Below are 17,872 nucleotides of genomic sequence, written 5' to 3'. Positions count from 1 at the left end.
AAATCAGGGCTTTGTGGTGAAAAATGTGAAAGACTTCAGATGTCAACAATGAAAAGTTTTGTCTCCAAACTCCATGTCACCCTCAAACCCTTCAGTTTCTGTGAGCCATCTTGGGTGGTCTGTGACATGATCTTTCTTTACTCTTGAGCTGGGCTTCAATTTTCAGTACAGGTCATGGTGGGCCTGGAGTGCTGAGGAATGGGTCAGACCTCCAATCATCCAGGGGGCTTTGAGTTGCTAAGAGTGGTGTAGGGAAGGCAGATAAAGTTGAAGAAAGTTTTGTTATTTCACAAAGTCACATATAGAAAGAGGAGATGGGGGTGGGGGAGGTAGGGAGAAGATGGATGCCAGGAGATCAGGGAGGGTGGAATTTCTGAAGAGAAAAGAGAATCCTCTACCTCAGAAGTTCTCAGCTTTGGCTGCACATTGGCATCATCTCGGAGGATTTTTTAAAAATACAAAACTCTGAGTTTCATCCCTCAGGACGCTGGTTGGCTTGGGCTAGGCATCAGGGTTTTAGTATCTCCCAGGTGATTCTGATGCACAGTCAGGTTTGAGAGGATCAGATCACATGAGGTGGAAGAGAAAGAATTGGAGGTTGGAGAATGAGATCACCTGTGGGCTTATGTGCATACGTACCTATTGTCCACAAAACAAACAAAAAATTCTTTGGCTACGGTACTAGTCTCTGGCGGGTCAGGAACTGGCTGATTTCTCTACTCTCAACTTCTACTATCCTCTTCTACTTCTTTACCTGTCTTTGTCACACCAAGGGGTCTGAGGCTTCTGCCTGGGCCTGAGCTGGGGGGCACCTTAGTGACTGATGCTTGGTGCTCAGGGAGTGTCTGTCTGAACACCTTGAGGAAAGAGGCAGATGTCTCAGGAAGTTCTAGTTCATAGACTGTCTGGACAGGATCTTGTTACCAGGTTCTATGTTGCTTGCTTATAGGCTGCAGGGTCCTGGTAGTAGGCGGGGGGTGGGAGGTGTGGGGGAGGAAAGAGTAAGTTTTTCTAAGAGAAGGATCTGGGATGCCCCAAGACTGTCCAGGTACCTATTTCTTAAGTTTGTTTTTGGTGTGTTTTCTTCTCTTTCTCCCATCCTCTTTTGCTCTCCCCCTTTCTTTACATTCCTTCTTTACTTTCTTCTATTCTCTAAAAACCAAACAGATATTACACAGTGGGCATGCTGATAGATATGCAATCCATTGGATGGTGGACACACCTAATTATAAATAAATGAGATGTGGTTCTGGTTGAGTAGCTCACTGTGTAGCAGGGCAGACAGACAGGTGATCAAATGACTATGACCCAAGATGATGAAAGCTACATAAAACATGTGTTGAGTCCTGAGGCTTACACAAGAGCTTTTGGCTATCAGTCTCCTGTCTCATCAGTGTGCCCAGAGGTTGTCATTTGGTATCACTTGAGATTAATTGAGGTGAGGTCAGCAGCCTATAGGAGCTGAAGATGGGCGTGGAGCAGGAACAAAGGGATAAGGAGTCTGACCTCCCCTTGCAGTTTATGGTCAGAGAGACACAGAGAAACTCATGAAACCTAGGAGGCAGAGGTGTCCCTGCAGAGAGAAGGGGGATGGACAAAATTCCTGTCTGAGGACGGAATGTGGTGGATAGAAGCAGCCAGAATAATAGGTTCATTAAGAACATAGGTTGGGGAGTCAGATATTTCGGGCTTTGTTTTCTTATTTCTTCAGGTGATAATTGTCATAAGGTAAAGGTGTTTGAAGAGAGAAAAAACTACAATGGAATGAAAGCACAGTGGACCACGGATGTTAGAGCTGCAACCAGAGATGGAGATAAGAAACTAACCTACATCTGATGAATGATGTGTCAGTAAGCCACTCAATTTGTAAGTTTCTGAGTTGCAGACATGGGTCAGAGAAGAAGGTGATTCACCCAGGATATTCAGGGAGAATTTATCTGAAAGGTAAATTATAATTAATTGAAGGTGAATAATTATAGATACATTTTGTAGTGTTATTATGTATACCTGATGTAATGCAATTGATGTGTGACTAATGCATGTAAAAATTGCATTTGAATCAGCTCTGTAGAATTTTCCTATTGCATTTTATTATAACAATAAAGATGCATTTTCTTCTGAAATATAAGCATACTCAAGAATAAGACAAATCTTTTATATCACACAGGTAATTAACAATATGTATTTTTTTCAGACAAATACACCAGTGGTTCAGAATAGAAAGCCAAAAAATAAGGCCACACACCTACAACCATCTGGTATTCAACAAAGCTGACAAAAACAAGCAATGGAGAAAAGACTCCTAGTCAATACATGGTGCTAGGATAACTGGTTAGCCATATGCGGAAGATTGAAACTAGACTCCTTCCTTACACCATAAATCAACTTAAGATGGATCAAAGACTTAAATGTAAAACCCAAAATTATAAAAACCCTGGAAGACGACTGAGGCAATACCATTCCAGACATAGGAATGGACAAAGATTTTATGACAAAGACACCAAAATCAATTGCAAAAATTGACAAATGGGATCTAATTAAACTAAAGAGCTTCTGCACAGCAAAATAAACTATCAATACAGTAAACAGACAACCTACAGGATGGGAGAAAATATTTGCAAACTATGCATCTGACAAAAGTCTAATATCCAGCATCTATAAGGAACTTAAGCAAATCTAGAAGAAAAGAAACAAACAAACAACCCAATTAAAAAGCAAGCAAAGGACATGAACAGACACTTATCAAAAGAAGAGGTGCATGCAGTCAATAAGCATATTTTTAAAAAGCCCAACATCCCACTGATCATTAGAGAAATTCATATCAAAACCACAATAAGGTATCATCTCAAACCAGTCAGAATGGCTGTCATTAAAAAGTCAAAAAATAGCAGGTGTTGTAAGGTTGCAGAGGAAAAGGAATGCTTATACATTGTTGATGTGAGTGTAAATTAGTTCAACTGCTGTTGGAGACAGTGTGGCTATCCTAAAAGACCTAAGGACCGAAATACCATTCAACACAGCAATCCGTTACTGGGTATATACCCAAAATAATATAAGTCGTTCTCTCATAAAGACACATGCACACATATGTTTATTGCAGCACTACTCACAATAGCAAAAACATGGAATCAACCTAAATGCTCATCAAAGAGAGACTGGATAAAGAAAATGTGATACATGTATACCATAGAATACTATGCAGCCATAAAAAAGAGTGAGATCATGTCCTTTGCAGGAACATAGATGGAGCTGAAGGCCATTATCTTTAGCAAAGTAAGACAAGAAAAGAAAACCAAACACTGCATGTTGTCATTTGTAAGTGGGAGGTAAATAATGAGAACACATGGACACATAGAGAGGACAATAGACACAGGGACGTACCAGAGGGTGGGGAATAGAAGGAGTGAGAGGACCAGGGAAAATGACTAATGGGTACTAGGCTTAATATCTGGGTGACAAAATAATCTGTACAACAAATCCCCATGACAGAAGTTTACCTGTATAACAAACCTGCACATGTACCCCTGAACTTCAAATAAAAGTTAAATAAAAATGCACGGCTTTTGAGAAAACATTATTAGTACAGTAAATGTGTCTGTTTATCCTACTACAGGAAAGCCTATAGTTGTGGCTACCCACTTTGAGATAAGGTCTAACAGGAGGAAAATGAGAGTACCTTCATACTACTGGTGCAAACATTATTTTTTCCACTGGCAAAGGTCTGAGAACATAGGCCTTCTTGTGCACTAATATATTCTTCCCATCACCACTAGCAACTCATCCCTTATTCTTACTTGATTGCTGCCTGTGGTATAAAAGTAAGGTGTTACTACATGAGCTTTTTGCAGTAGCAAAGCCAGTATATTTAATCATCAATGTTGTTCTCAGGCTGGTGTCTTTCATTGTGTTTATCAAAGCTACACTGCTGCCTCCTCAATCCAGAGATATGGGAAACCAACCGGATAGAGGGGTGTTGATACCTTACTTTGCTGTTTTACAAGCAAATCAGAGGACTGTCTTGAATGGACCCACTAGATTGGAAGTTCCCTGAGAACATCTTATTTTTTCATTTTCTCTAATGTATCTCCAGTATCTATAGTGGTGTCCGTATATAGTAGATGTTTAATAAATAGTTTTTAAATAATGAATGACTAATTATTCATTATTGAATCCTAGGCTGAGTTGAGGTGGTCTTTATTAGTGACCTGTTGGGGTCCACTTTTAGGGGCAGCATCATGAACTGCATAACATCTGTCTTTGACTGTCTTGGTATTGCAGGTTCAAACTTTGTAAGTTGGTCCAACTCCTATTTCTTCTCCCTCCTGAGTGGACTCACAGTGGGTGTAAGAATTGGTGGACAATTTGACATCAAGAGCTTGACCTTGGTAGGTGCTTGGAGCCTCCAGTCCTCTTTCCATAGACTTTGACGGCAGGCTTTATTTCTTTAAAGGCTGGATCTTTTCTCTTTCAGGTGATATGCAGTTAGGAATTTGTCTCATGAATTCTAGTCCTGCTCTAAACAGTGGTCCTCAGTTTCTGGACTAGTGGAGTGGTTCTGGCTAGATCTGTGGGCTCCTTGGTGTGGGGTCCATGTGGCAAGGCCTCACACACAGGGTAGCAACTCCAACCTCCCAGCCAACCTTATGCATTCTCAATATTTTTGAGACATATTTGAATCATGACTTGACACTGTTTCTGTCCCATGGTGGAGCGCTACCCAAGAATGTCTCCAGTTTTGAGTAACGAGCAGCTTGTGGTGATGAATCAAACAGGACAGCTGTGGTTCCTACTTTCAGCAACTGTGCTGAGCTGGAGAGTAATCAGAACTGGTTAGAGTATTTCTCACATCAGACTCCTTGAGAGCCCTTTTCTTTACTAAATTTCAGAGATTTTAGAAATCCTGAGTTCTTAGACTTTGCAGTAAAAATAAATAGGCAGTTTGACATTTTCAAAAGAATATTTTTGATTCAATAAACTCCTAATGTGCTATCTATATTTATTTATTTTTGCTTGTTGTACCCAGCTCCACACAGAGTTCTTCCACATTTTCAATTTGTAATTTAATTCATGTCCTATGGTGTTCCTTTGGCTTATTCTAAGAACTATATGAATGGCTTTGATGAACTGTTTCTCTGCGCTAGTATTTCAACAATCTGGCAGACAGAGTGAGACTCATCTCTAAGGAGGTAATTCAACCTAGAGGGTGGTTAAGTATCACACATCCAAAACATGACAAAAATTTTTAAAAAGTTTTATTGAAGTTATGAGTCACATAGTTGGGCTCTTAGCTCTGCAGATTTAAAAAAATCAAACAAAAATAAAAACAAAACATGAAGTTAAACAGGACAAAATAAATGTAAAGTAGAAAATACTAATTGTTTCTAAAGATCTCTTGAAAAGTCTCCAGGGAGGGACAAGTGGCACCAGCCAGGATCACGGACTTACTGGCTGGGTCCTGTGCAGAACTGTTGGACCCACAATTTCCCTGTTTGTAAAATATGGTTATTAAGAGCACCTGGCTTATCGAGTTAGAAAATTAAATGAGTTCATAGTAGTCACTTAGGGTTTTCTAGCACCTAATAAGCAAATAAGTTTTTGATCTTACAATTATTCTAATTTATAAGCCTAGCAATACTTCTCATTTTCTCTCTTCCTTTATCTTAATGGTCTCGGTCCACACCTTCCACATTACTACATTCCCTAAGCTCTCAGCTCCATTTCTCCCCTGACCCAGGACTTCTTAAGCTTTAATTAATTCTACTCCCTCCACCTTCTCTCTCTGAAAATTTAATTGTGTATGTGGAGATATCTGTTTTTCCTGAGACCAGCTTTTTCTTTTTTCTTTTCTTTTCTTTTCTTTCTTTTCTTTTTGAGATGGAGTTTCACTCTTGTTGCCCAGGCTGGAGTGCAGTGGTACAACAGGCTCACTGCAACCTCTGCCTCCCAGGTTCAGGCAATTCTCCTGCCTCAGACTCCTGAGTAGCTGGGATTACAGGCATCTGCCATTATGCCAAGATATTTTTTTTTTTTGTATTTTTAGTAGAGACTAATCATATAACATGTGGTTTCATCATGTTGGTCAGGCAGTCTCAAACTCCTGACCTCAGGTAATCCACTTGCCTCAGCCTCCCAAAGTGCTGGGATTACAGACAGCCGAGGCCATTTTTTTCTTTACCCGTCTTTTAATTTTAGTCTAAAGGTTTTCAGCCTTGCAATTATTGGACTTTTTGGGGCAGATAATTCTCCACTGTGGGGCTGTTCTATGCTTAGTAGGAGGCTTAGCTGCATCCCTGGCCTCTACCCACTAGATTCCAGAAATTCTCTTTCTAAGTTTTGACAACAAAAAATGTCCCTTGGAGAGTCAAATTTACCCCTTTAGAAGAAATGCTAATTCTACCTATTTTTTTGATAATTGCCTGCTACATCTTCACTGTTTTGTAATAGAGATGTCAGAAACATCTAGTAGCTAGCTCCTCCTACGACTGGGGAGTCCATTATGAGAGGAACACTCACATTTTGGTCATTCTTTTCTGACAGTTAGAGGCCTCACACAATCCCTCTCATCACATCCTGGCCCCCACTGCCTCACAATTCCAGCAGAAAAAGACTCGACAGATTCCTGAATTTTGCAGACCTAGAGCTAGAATTCTGCATCTTCCCTGTGGTGGTGCTGGATGTCAGGGGCAGACAGGAGGGCACACTTCCAGCCCCACCTAGGGAGAGACAGAGTGAAATGCCAAGGGAGACACCGGTGGTAATGAAGACAAGGAGCTTTATTTTTTGACGAGGTCAGGCACAAGCACTGCCAATCCTTCACAGGTACAGGGGTAAGGGAACATGTGACATCCTGGACATCAGACAGGAAGTGCCTTCTGGGGAGAGCTCAGACCTTCCACAGGAAAACCCCCAGCTCAGCCTGTGAAAGCCAGAAGAGGGTATATGGGAAGGCCTGCGTCAGGATGGGGCTGTTCCTGGCCTCTTGGGATTCTTATTTCCTCCAAAGATCGCTTGTCTCAGCATCAGTATCTGGATCAGCAGCAGCCTCCAGAGCCATGGCCGCAGCCAGAGCCCCCGCCTTGCTGACCACTGCCCCTGTCACAGGAGTTGGACCTCTGGCGCCGGCATCGGTGGTGGCGCCTGTGGTGGCTCAGGAAGCAGCCGCCCTCGGAGCTAGGGCCACAGCCCCCAGAGCTTGGGGCACAGCCTGAGGAAGCTGGAGGCAGACACTGTACTGGGCTCTTTGGGGGACACTTGGGTGAGGGGCACTTGGGTGGGGGTTGGCACTGCTGCTGGTTCTGCTGGCAGGACATCTTGGCAGGAGTTGAGTTGTCCTGGACAAAACAAAGCCATTTGTTAGTTCAAAATCTACAGTCCAATGTCTCTAAGACCAGCTGCCTCCTGAGGCAAGAGCTGCAGGAAGGTGAGGGAAGCTGATGTGGAGTTGGTGGGACATGCCAGATGCCTCTCACTTTGTTCTCCACCAGGGACAGATTGCTGTCAGTCTAAGTGGGCATCCATGTTTCTGTTTCTCCAAAGAGCCTCTAGGAATGTACCCTTTTGACAAAAGGCATTCTGGAGAATGGAGATCATAGGAAACATGTGCCAGCCTGAGTAGAAAGAGGATGGGAAGGAATCATAAGCTTCTGTGGCCTTTGCAGGTCATGGAATTGCTGTCAGTTCCTGCAGGGTCTCCCTCCTGGCCCCAATTCCCACATTAGTACCCTCTCTGCCATCCTCTCTCTGGGCTTTTGTTTCAGATCTCTCCATTTCCCTCTCCTGCTATGATCTTAGTTTTCTGTTCCAACATCCCAAGTTGAGTCCCATCCCCTGCTGGACACTCACCAGGTGCAGAGGAGGCAGGAGAAGGCTGTTCCTGAGGAGACTGTGGATGAGGAGCCCAGGGCAGGAGTGCTTTTATCTTGTGCACGGTGTGTGATGCACAGCCTGGGCATGCTGCTGCTTTCACAACCAGGGGAGGTGACAACCAGGCACACGCCCAAGACTAGGTTTGTAGCTTGGGCACTTCCATAATATCCAACAAATGACATTGAACCTGGAAGCAGGATCACTGTCCACATACCTCTCACCTGGGAGGCTACCACTGCTTCCTTTCTTCCTCCCTTCTTCCTTGTTTCAACTCACGTGCTGTGGAGAAGAGTCTGTCCCTTACAATTTCCTGGGAATTAGTATGACATAATTCTTTCTTGAGTCATTACTGGAGAAATAATAGTCATTTCAACAAATAGAGCTGAAATAAGTGGACGTCCATATGTAAAAGAAATCATACCTAATGCTAGATATAAAAATTAATAGATCATAATTTAAAAAATTAAACTATGAAACTTCTACAATAAAACATAATAAATCTTTGTGACTTTGGGTTATGCAAAATTTTTCAGATATGCCAAAAAGGTACAATTCAAAAAGAAATATAGGATTTCATCAAAATTAAAAACTTCTGCTTTTCAAAAGGCACTGCTAGGCAAATGCAAAGAAAATTCACAGACTTGCAGACAATATTGTAAAACACATATCTTACCAAGGACTTGGGTCAAGAATTTTTTTTTTATTTTTATTTTTTGAGACGGAGTCTTGCTCTGTCGTCCAGACTGAAGTGCAGTGGCGCGATCTCGGCTCACTGCAAGCTCTGCCTCCCGGGTTCTCGCCATTCTCCTGCCTCAGCCTCCCAAGTAGCTGGGTCTACAGGCGCCTGCCACCACACCCAGCTAACTTTTTTGTATTTTTAGTAGAGATGGGGTTTCACCGTGTTAGCCAGGATGGTCTCTATCTCCTGACCTGTGATCCACCCGCCTCGGCCTCCCAAAGTGCAGGGATTACAGAGCCACCGTGCCCGGCCAATGTTTTTTAAATTCTCAAAAATAGGTAATAAAACAGAAAATATGGGCAAAGTATTTGAAGAGTCATTTTAACAAAGAAGATATATGGGTGGCAGTTAAGCACATGAAAAGATACTCAACCTAATCAGTCATTAGAGAAATGCAATTTAAAAGCAAAGTGAGATACCACTCTATACACATTGGAATGGCTAAAATGAAATAAATGACAATATCAAGTAATATGAGGGATGCAGAACAACAAGAAGCTCAAGTCATTGCTGGTAGAAATGCAAAATTACATTAGTTGGCAGTCTATCAAAAAAATTAAACATACAACTTACAATTTGCCCCAGAAATCCTATTCTTAGACATTTAGCCAAGAGAAATATAGTTGTATGTTCACAGAAAAACCTGTAGCCCAACATTTATAGTGGCTTTATTCGTAACTGCCCTGAACTTGAAGAACCCCACATGCTCTTCAACTGATGAATAGAGTTTTTAAAATGGTATATTTATGCAATGGAAGGCTACTTAGCAATAAAAAAGGAATCAACTACTGATATATAAAACAACAGGGATGAATCTCAAATGCAAAAGAAGTCAGACTTTACATACTACATATTATATAATTTTAATTATAGGGCCTTCTGGAAAAGGCAAAATTATAAGAACTGAAAATAGGTCAGTGGTTGCCAAGGGCTGGTATGAGGGAGAGGCTGATTTAATAAGTACATGAGGGAATATTTTGAGGTGATAGAACTGTTGTATGTCTTAGTTGTTGTGGGGTTTACCTGACTATATATGTTAGTTAAAGCTCATAGAATTGGATAATTAAATGGATGATATTTTGGTATACAAAATCTCAAGAAATGAAACTTAAAATAGAAAAAACAATTAAAATAACAATTTTCAGAAATAAAAAGTAATGAAATATACCAAAAGGGAAGCAAAGAATGATGAATACAAGATTTAGGATCATGGTTATATTAGATGGGACAGGCAGGGACATGGGTGAAGGCTGAATTACATAGGTGCATATAACTTACTATCAAAGTTATCATTTTCGCTTGGATGGTGAATTTTTGTGTGTTTGTTATTTAAATAATAGACAAACAGGTAGGCACATTAATTAAGAAGGCCAAGCATGGATGAATTGTGAGCATATAATATGAACAGAGGATATTTGTTAATCTAATTTTGTGCTTCTGAAATCCAATAGTAAGAAAATTAAATGACATAAACTCCACGACAACTTGGACAACTTCCCAAGTTGCCATTGTTGGCTTGCTCATCTCATCTTCCCCAAGAATGTCTCAGCTGCTTTTCATAGCATCAGTCATATATTGCAAAGGAGAAGGGTTGATCCTTGGTTGGTTGTTTGTCCACTCATTTATTACTAATATGACTTCTCAGAAGATTCACCCTGGAACTAGACCTCAGATAAAGCACCTCCTGGCCCAGAGTCAACATGCTTGTTATTAGGTCATAACATCCTCATTTTCAGCCAGTCAAGTAAATTTATTCTTCATTATCCCAGGTCCTCAGGATGTGAGGGATACTAAGAAGTTCTCACAGTGCAGAACATTTGGAGCTGCTCCATGCTCTGAGAGAAGTAACTGGGCTGTGGACTGTATTCTGAGAAGAACAAGTGGTTGGAGATTTCATAAGAGATGTGTGAGATTAAGGAGTTCCATCCCAAGAAGAAAAACAATGTCTCCAAATCAGGATATGGAGACAGAAACTCAGAAAGGGACCCAGTGGTGGAGCTAAGAAAAAGCCAGCTACAAGTCAGCTTTCAATTCATGAGGAAAGGTGGACCCTCCTGCTGACAAGTTCTGAAATGCTTTGAGTCACACTGACAGGCGGACATGTGTTACAGTCAAAATGAAGTCTTACAGCAATTCAAAGTTGTACATCATTAGGATTAAATACTGACTCTGTACTTATTTCTGGACAACGACTGTACATGGAAAAGTAATTATTCACTTCTGAAGCTAGGTTTGAACTCCAAGACTAAGACAGTTCTCTCACCCACACTATAATGCCTACATTTTGCCTTTGGGCTCAGTCATCACAGATATAAATACCATATTTGTGTAGTGTCTATCTTCTCTGCTAGGTTGTAAGATCCCTGAAGAAAGTAGATGTGCCCCTTATTCACTACTGAAACCCAAGCTGAGCAAGCCACTTACTGGCCTTAGCAGATATCCCGCTTGTGTTTCTCAAATAAAGGATGATGAGAGTCAATTCCAGCATGTAAGATTGGTGATGGCGTGTCGGAAAGAGAGAGGCTCAGATCAAACTTTGGGCTTGAGGAGAAAAGTTATAGAGTGATGTCTCCAGTGAGGGTTGCAGATCAGTGGTCAGGGTAGACCCAACAGGGTGTCTGGGATTCTCTGGGAGCACCCTCTCACTCCTCTCACTCAGGCTGCCCCATTCCTGTTCTCTAGGCTTTAGGTCTGACACCACTGGCATTTTTTATGATTTTTTTTTCCACTCTCTTGGTTCCTTTTCAGCCTCACCATCTAGTTTGACATAAAAAAGCACATTGCACCTGTTATGGGACAGTCACTAGAAGAGCTAATGGCTGCTCTCAGTGCAGCAGTTAAGCTGAAAATGCAAATACACCTAGAAACCTGGAAGGGAATGGGGATCTTATGTTGAAGACCGAGAGGACTTTTGTATATGGGGTGAGATAAGGGTCCAGTTTCATTCTTCTGCATGTGAATATCTAGTTTTCCCCAAACAATTTATTTAAGAAACTATGCTTTTTCCATTGTGTGTTCTTGGCACCTTTGTCAAAGATCAGTTAACAGGAAGTGCGTGTGTGGGTTAATTTATGGGCTCTCTAGCTCTCTATTCTGTTCCATTGATCTATGTGTCTGTTTTTTTTTTTCATGCTGTTTTGATTACTGGAGCTTTGTAGTATATTTGAAATCAAGTGGTGTATTACGTCCAGCTTTGTTCTTTTGTCCTTAAGATTGCTTTGGCTATTCAGGGTATTTTGTAGTTCCACATGAATTTTAGGATTAAAAAAAAATTCTATTTTATTTTTCAGGATGTTATATTGGAGGCTTTAGCACGACTCTTCCACTTGGAAATAGCAAAATAATGCATAAAGATCAAAATTATGGCTTTAATTCAAGAATGAAAATGGGAATTCACTGGAAATCAAAAGACACCACAGTTCCTAAGGAGGTGAAAATGGGCAAACAACCCTTGTTATAGAGTCCGGCTGAAAAGTGAGTGAAGCCCCAATATGTGAGAGGGGCACACATTATGACTTAGCTTTCTAATGGGGATCCATGCAACCCAGGCCAAAGGAGAGCACCATGTTTCTCCCATGCCCTGGAGCTAGCTTGAGAAGAGGCTGGGAGACACTGAGAGGGAAAGACACTGGGAAAAGCTGCGGAGATTTTCCCAAACCCAGTACTGAAAGCAGGATGCCATTTTTAATCCAGGCACATACAAAGTCAGCCATTCTCTGATGACTTGGCAGTATGGCTGTGCAGGCATTTTAGTCTTGGGCCAGAGATTGTAGCACTTACCCTGGAGTAGGGTAGGGGTCTCTACAGCCAGAATCTAATGGCAAGTGTGGAAAGTGCCCCACAAGTAGGTGCTGGAACTGTGTTCTCCCCTATCACCGCAGTAGGAGAACTACTGCAGCTGCTGTTTCTTCTGGGTGGTAAGACTTGCAGCCAGGGCCACCTGGTGTGGAGACCCGGAATTAGTCTGTATGTGTCATTCATGGGTGCTCCAGCCTGCTCCCCTGAGACTGTGCTGCAGCAGGGCAATTTCTGCTCCATGCTCCTACAGATCTTCAGACATTCAGGACTCCACTTGTCTGGATCAGCAGCCTGAGCTGCCACATTCTTCCAGTGCAGATTGTGGTAAAGCAGGGCCCTCTATGCTCTATGCCTAGGCAGATATTCAGGCACCTGGAGCACCCACTCTCCTGGATTAGGAGTTCAAGCTGCCCCCCCAACACTTCCATGCAGAGAACTTGGGGCCAAGGAGATTTCCCAGCTCCAGGCCTAGGCACCCCACTGGGAGCCTTTCTCCCTTGGTGCTGGTGCTTGTACCTGCCATTGGAGGATCTGTTAGGTGGGCTGCCCAATGTGGCTCCACCCATCCTGGTATGCCCTCAAGGACTGAGCAGGGAGCTCAAACCACTGAGCACCCCACAGATCAGCCCATTGCCTGAGGCAATTCAGAGCTTCTGTCCATAAGCAAGTATCAAATATATGCCTATTTGCATTGGCCACTGCTGGCTTTTACTCATAAGCACCATCTACTGGCCTGTAGGTCAAACTGATCAGCCCAAAATAAAACCTGCCAATAGAAGTGCCTAGGGCATAGGGCTACATAAGTAGTCAAAAGACCCTAGCCAACATTTTCTACAGTCACACCTTCTAGGGAGGAAGGGGGAAGGAAAAAAAAAAAAAAAGAACAAATCAATAAAATTATAGGGAAATAAATAAAGAAAAATTCTTATTCACATGAAAATGTTTACATAGAAGTGCTAGCTAGCATCACCAGATGAGAAAGAACTAGCACAAGGACTCTGGTACCATGAAAAGTCTGAATGTTGTAACACCTCCAAAAGATCTTCAGCAATGGTCCCTAACCAAAATGAAATATCAGGAATTACATATAACAAATTCAAAACATGAATTGCAACAAAGCACAATGAGATCGAAGACAAGGTTGAAAATCAACATAAAGAAACTTCTAAAGCAATGCAGAAAATAAAGGAAGAGATAAAAAATCTTAAATCTGAGATTCTGAATTTAAAAACTCACTTAAAGAAATTCAAAATATGATTGAAAACTTTACCACTAGACTAGACCAAGCAGAAGAAAGAATTTCACTGGTATGAATACCAATCTTTTGAACTAATCCAGTCAGACAAGAATAAAGAAAAAAGAATTTAAAAAATCAACAAAGTCTTTGAGGAAGGATATTCTATAAAGCAACCAAACCTACAAATTACTGGCATTTCCAAGAGAGAAGGAGAAAGAGTAAACAACCTGGAAAGTATATTTGAGGGAATAACTCAAGGAAATTCCCCTCATCTTGCTAAAGAGGTAGACATTAAGACACAAGAAATATAGAGAATGTGTGCAAGATACTATACAAAACAAACATCACCAAGGCAGATAGTCACCAGACTGTCCAAGATTAATGCTAAAGAAAAAAATCTTAAAGGCAGCTAGAGAAAAAGGTCAGACCACATACAAAGGGAACCCCATCAGGCTAACTGCAGAGTTCTCAGCAGAAAACATACAAATCAGAAGACATTGGGGGCTCATTTTCAGCATCCTTAAAGAAAAGAAATTCCAACCAAGAATTTAATCCCCTATCAAACTAAGCTTCATAAGCAAAGAAGAAATAAAATCTTTTCCAGACCAATGATTATTAAGGGAATTTGTTACCACTAGACTAACCTTACAAGAAATCTTTAAAGGAGTTCTAAACATGGAAACAAAAGAACAACACCTGGTCCACAAAAACACACTTAAGTACATAGCTTGCAGACCCCATGAAGCAGCTACACAATAGAAACTACAAAGCAGCCAGCTCACAACTTCACAATCAAAACTTCACATATCAATATGTGGACTTGAGTGTAAATGGTCTGCATGCCCAATTTAAATGGCACAGAATGGCAGGTAGGATGAAAAAGCAAGACTTATCCATCTGATGTCTTCAAGAGACCCATCTCAAATGTAGCGACAATTATAGGCTCAAAGGGGTTGGAAAAGGATCTATCACGCAAATGGAAAACAAAACAAAGTGGGAGTCAATATTCTTAGATAAAATAGACTTTAAATCAACAAAAACTAAGAAAAAAAAACCAAAGAAGGCAATTACATAAAAATAATGCATTCAATTAAACAATAAGATTTGACTATCCTAAATATATATGCATTCAACATTGGGGCACTCCAGTTCATAAAACAAGTACTTCTAGGTATATGAATAGAACTTAGCCACACAATGATAGTGAGGACTTCAACACTCCATTGGCAGTGTTAGACACATCATCGAGGCAGAAAAACTAACAAATTCTGGACTTAAATTGGACACTTGATGAATTGGGTTAAGAAACTTCTACAGAGTACTTCACCCATTAATCACAAAATAAATTCTTCTCACCTGCACATGGAACATACTCCAAGATTAACCACATGCTCAGCCATAAGGTGAGTCTCAATAAATTAAAAAAAATTGAAATCATACAATTTATACTTTTGGACCACAGTGGAATAAAAACAAAAGTCAATACTAAGGAGATATCTCAAAACCAAACAATTACATGGAAATTAAACAGTTTGTTTCTGAATGAATTTGGGGGAAACAACAAAATTAAGGCAGACATAAAAAATTCTTTGAAATAAATGAAAACAGAGATGAAACATCCAAAAAGTTAACAACCTAACATCACACCTAGAGGAACTAGGGAAATGAGAACAAATTAACCCAAAGTTAGAAGAAAAGAAATAACTAAAATCAGAGCAAATCTGAATGAAATTAAGATCCAAAACCATACAACTTCCCAAGACTAAATCAGGAAGAAACTAAAACCTTGACCAGACCAACATGGAGCTCCAAAATGGAATTAGTAATAAAAAAAACCCTACCAACCAAAAAAAGCCCTAGACCAGATGGATTCATAGCTGAATTCTACCAGAGGTACAAAGAATAGCTGGTACCCATTCTACTAAAACTATTCCAAAAAATTGAGGAGGAAGGACTCCTCCCTAACTCATTCTATGAGTCCAGCATCATTCTGATACTAAAAATCTGGGAAAGATACAATGAAAAAGAAAAATATAGGTCAATATCTCAGATGAACAGACAAAAATCCTCAACAAAATACTAGCAAGCTGAATCCAGCAGCACACCAGAAAGTTAATTAACCACAATCAAGTAGGCCTTATTCCTGGCATGTAGGTTTGGTTCAACATATGCAAATCAATATAAGTGATTCACCTCATAAACAGAATTAAAAACAAAAACCTTATGATTGTCTCAATAGTGCAGAAAAATCTTTTGATAAAATCTAACATCCTGTCATAAAAACCCTCCACAAACTAGGCATTGAAGGAACATACCTCAAAGTAATAAGAGCCATTTATGACGAACTCACAATCAACATCATACAGAATGTGTAGAATCTGGAAGCATTCCCCTTAAGAACATGAAGACAAGTAGGCTCCTTCTCACCACTCCTATTAAATCTAGTACTGGAAATTCTAGTCAGAGCAATCAGACAAAAGAAAGAAATAAAAGACATCCAAATAGGAAAAGAGTAAGTCAAATTATCTCTTTTCTCTGATTCTGTACCTAGAAAACCCTAAAGACTCTGCCCTAAGTTTCCTAGAACTGATAAGCAACTTCAGTAAAGTTTCAGGATACAAAATCAACACACAAAAATAAGTAGCACTTCTACTCACTAATTATGTTCAAACTAAGAGCCAAATAAAGAATGCAATCCATTTACAATAGACCCCCAAAAATACCTAGGCATACATCTAACCAAGATGGTGAAAGATCTCTATAAGGAAGACTAAAAAATCACTACTGAAAGAAATCGTAGATGACACAAAGAAATGGGAAAACATTCCATGCTCTTGGATTGGAAGAATCAATGTCGTTATAATGACTATATCGCCTGAAACAATCTACAGATTCAACACTATTCCTATCAAACTACCAATATAATTTTTCACGGAATTTTAATAAAAACTACTCCATATTCAATATGGAACCAAAAATGAGCCAAAATAGCCAAGGCAATTCTAAGCAAAAAGAACAAATTTGGAAGCATCATATTACCCAACTTAAACTATACTGTAAGGCCACTAATCAAAACAGCATGGTACTGGTACAAAAACAGACATATAGACCAAAAGAACAGACAGATTACCTAGAAATAAAGCAATACCTCTATAGCCAGCTGATTTTTGACAAAGTCAACAAAAATAAGCAATAGGGAAAGGATTCCCTATTCAATAAATTATGCTGGGATAACTGGCTATCCATATGCAGAAGAATGAATCTGGACCCCTGCCATTCATCATATACAAAAATTAACTCAAGGTGAATTAAAAATGTAAATGTAAGACCTCAAACTATAAAAATTCTGGAAGAAAACCAAAGAAATACAATTCTGAACATCAGCCTTGGCAAGTAATTTATGATTAAGTCCTCAAAGGCAATTGCAACAACAAGAAAAGTCAAGTGGGACCTAATTAAACTAAAGAGCTTCTGCACAGCAAAAGAAACCATCACAGAGTAAACAGACAACCTACAGAATAGGAGAAAATATTCACAAACTATGCATACAACACAGTTCTAATATCCAGAATCTTTAAGAAATTTAAACAATTCGACAGGCAAAAAAACCCTAAAAAGTGGGCAAAGGACATGAACAGACACTTCTCAAAAGAAGGCATATAAGCGGCCAATAAACATACTCAATATCACTAATCATCAGAGAAATGCAAATCAAAACCACATGAGATACTGTCTCACACCAGTTAGAATGGCTATTATTAAAAAGTCAAAAAATAACAGATACTGGCAAGGTTGTACAGAAAAGGAAATGCTTGTACACTGCTGGTGGGAATGTAAATTAGTTCAGCCAATGTGAAAGCGGTTTGGAGATTTCTCAGAGAACTTAAAACAGAAATGCTATTTGACCTGGCAATCTCATTACTGGGTATATATCCAAAGGAAAATAAACTGTTCTACCAATAATAATAGTAATAATAATAACCCATACACTCTTAAATTCATCACAGCACAATTCACAATAGCAAAGACATGGAATCAGCCTAGATGCCCATCAACAGTGGATTGGAAAATTATAACGTGGTACATATACACCATGGAATATTACACAGCCATAGAAAAGAATGAAATCACGTCTTTTGCAGCAGTGTAGATCCAACTGGATGCCATTATCCTAAGAAAATTAATGCACGAACAGAAAACCAAATACTTCATGTTCTCACTTATAAGTGGGA

General features: G+C 40.1%; 1 protein-coding gene across 1 annotated transcript; it reads right to left on the bottom strand.

The window, feature by feature from the left end:
- Window positions 1-6,752: 6,752 nt before the first annotated feature.
- On the bottom strand, window positions 6,753-7,890 carry LCE3D (late cornified envelope 3D). Its single transcript, XM_004026687.4, has 2 exons — window positions 7,843-7,890; window positions 6,753-7,331 (listed from the first exon to the last, which is right to left on the bottom strand). Exon 2 carries the CDS (start codon window positions 7,308-7,310, stop codon window positions 7,032-7,034), a length of 279 nt encoding a protein of 92 aa, XP_004026736.2. The 5' UTR covers window positions 7,311-7,331; window positions 7,843-7,890; the 3' UTR covers window positions 6,753-7,031.
- Window positions 7,891-17,872: the final 9,982 nt, after the last annotated feature.

Source organism: Gorilla gorilla, chromosome 1 (assembly GCF_029281585.2).
Source record: "Gorilla gorilla gorilla isolate KB3781 chromosome 1, NHGRI_mGorGor1-v2.1_pri, whole genome shotgun sequence".
In the NCBI taxonomy this organism is placed as follows: domain Eukaryota; kingdom Metazoa; phylum Chordata; class Mammalia; order Primates; family Hominidae; genus Gorilla; species Gorilla gorilla.
This window is presented reverse-complemented; position numbering and strand designations above follow the sequence as displayed.

What these genes read in the sequence shown, in the direction of transcription:
- LCE3D (XM_004026687.4), bottom strand. Translation starts at nt 7,310, where the DNA reads ATGTCCTGCCAGCAGAACCAGCAGCAGTGCCAACCCCCACCCAAGTGC.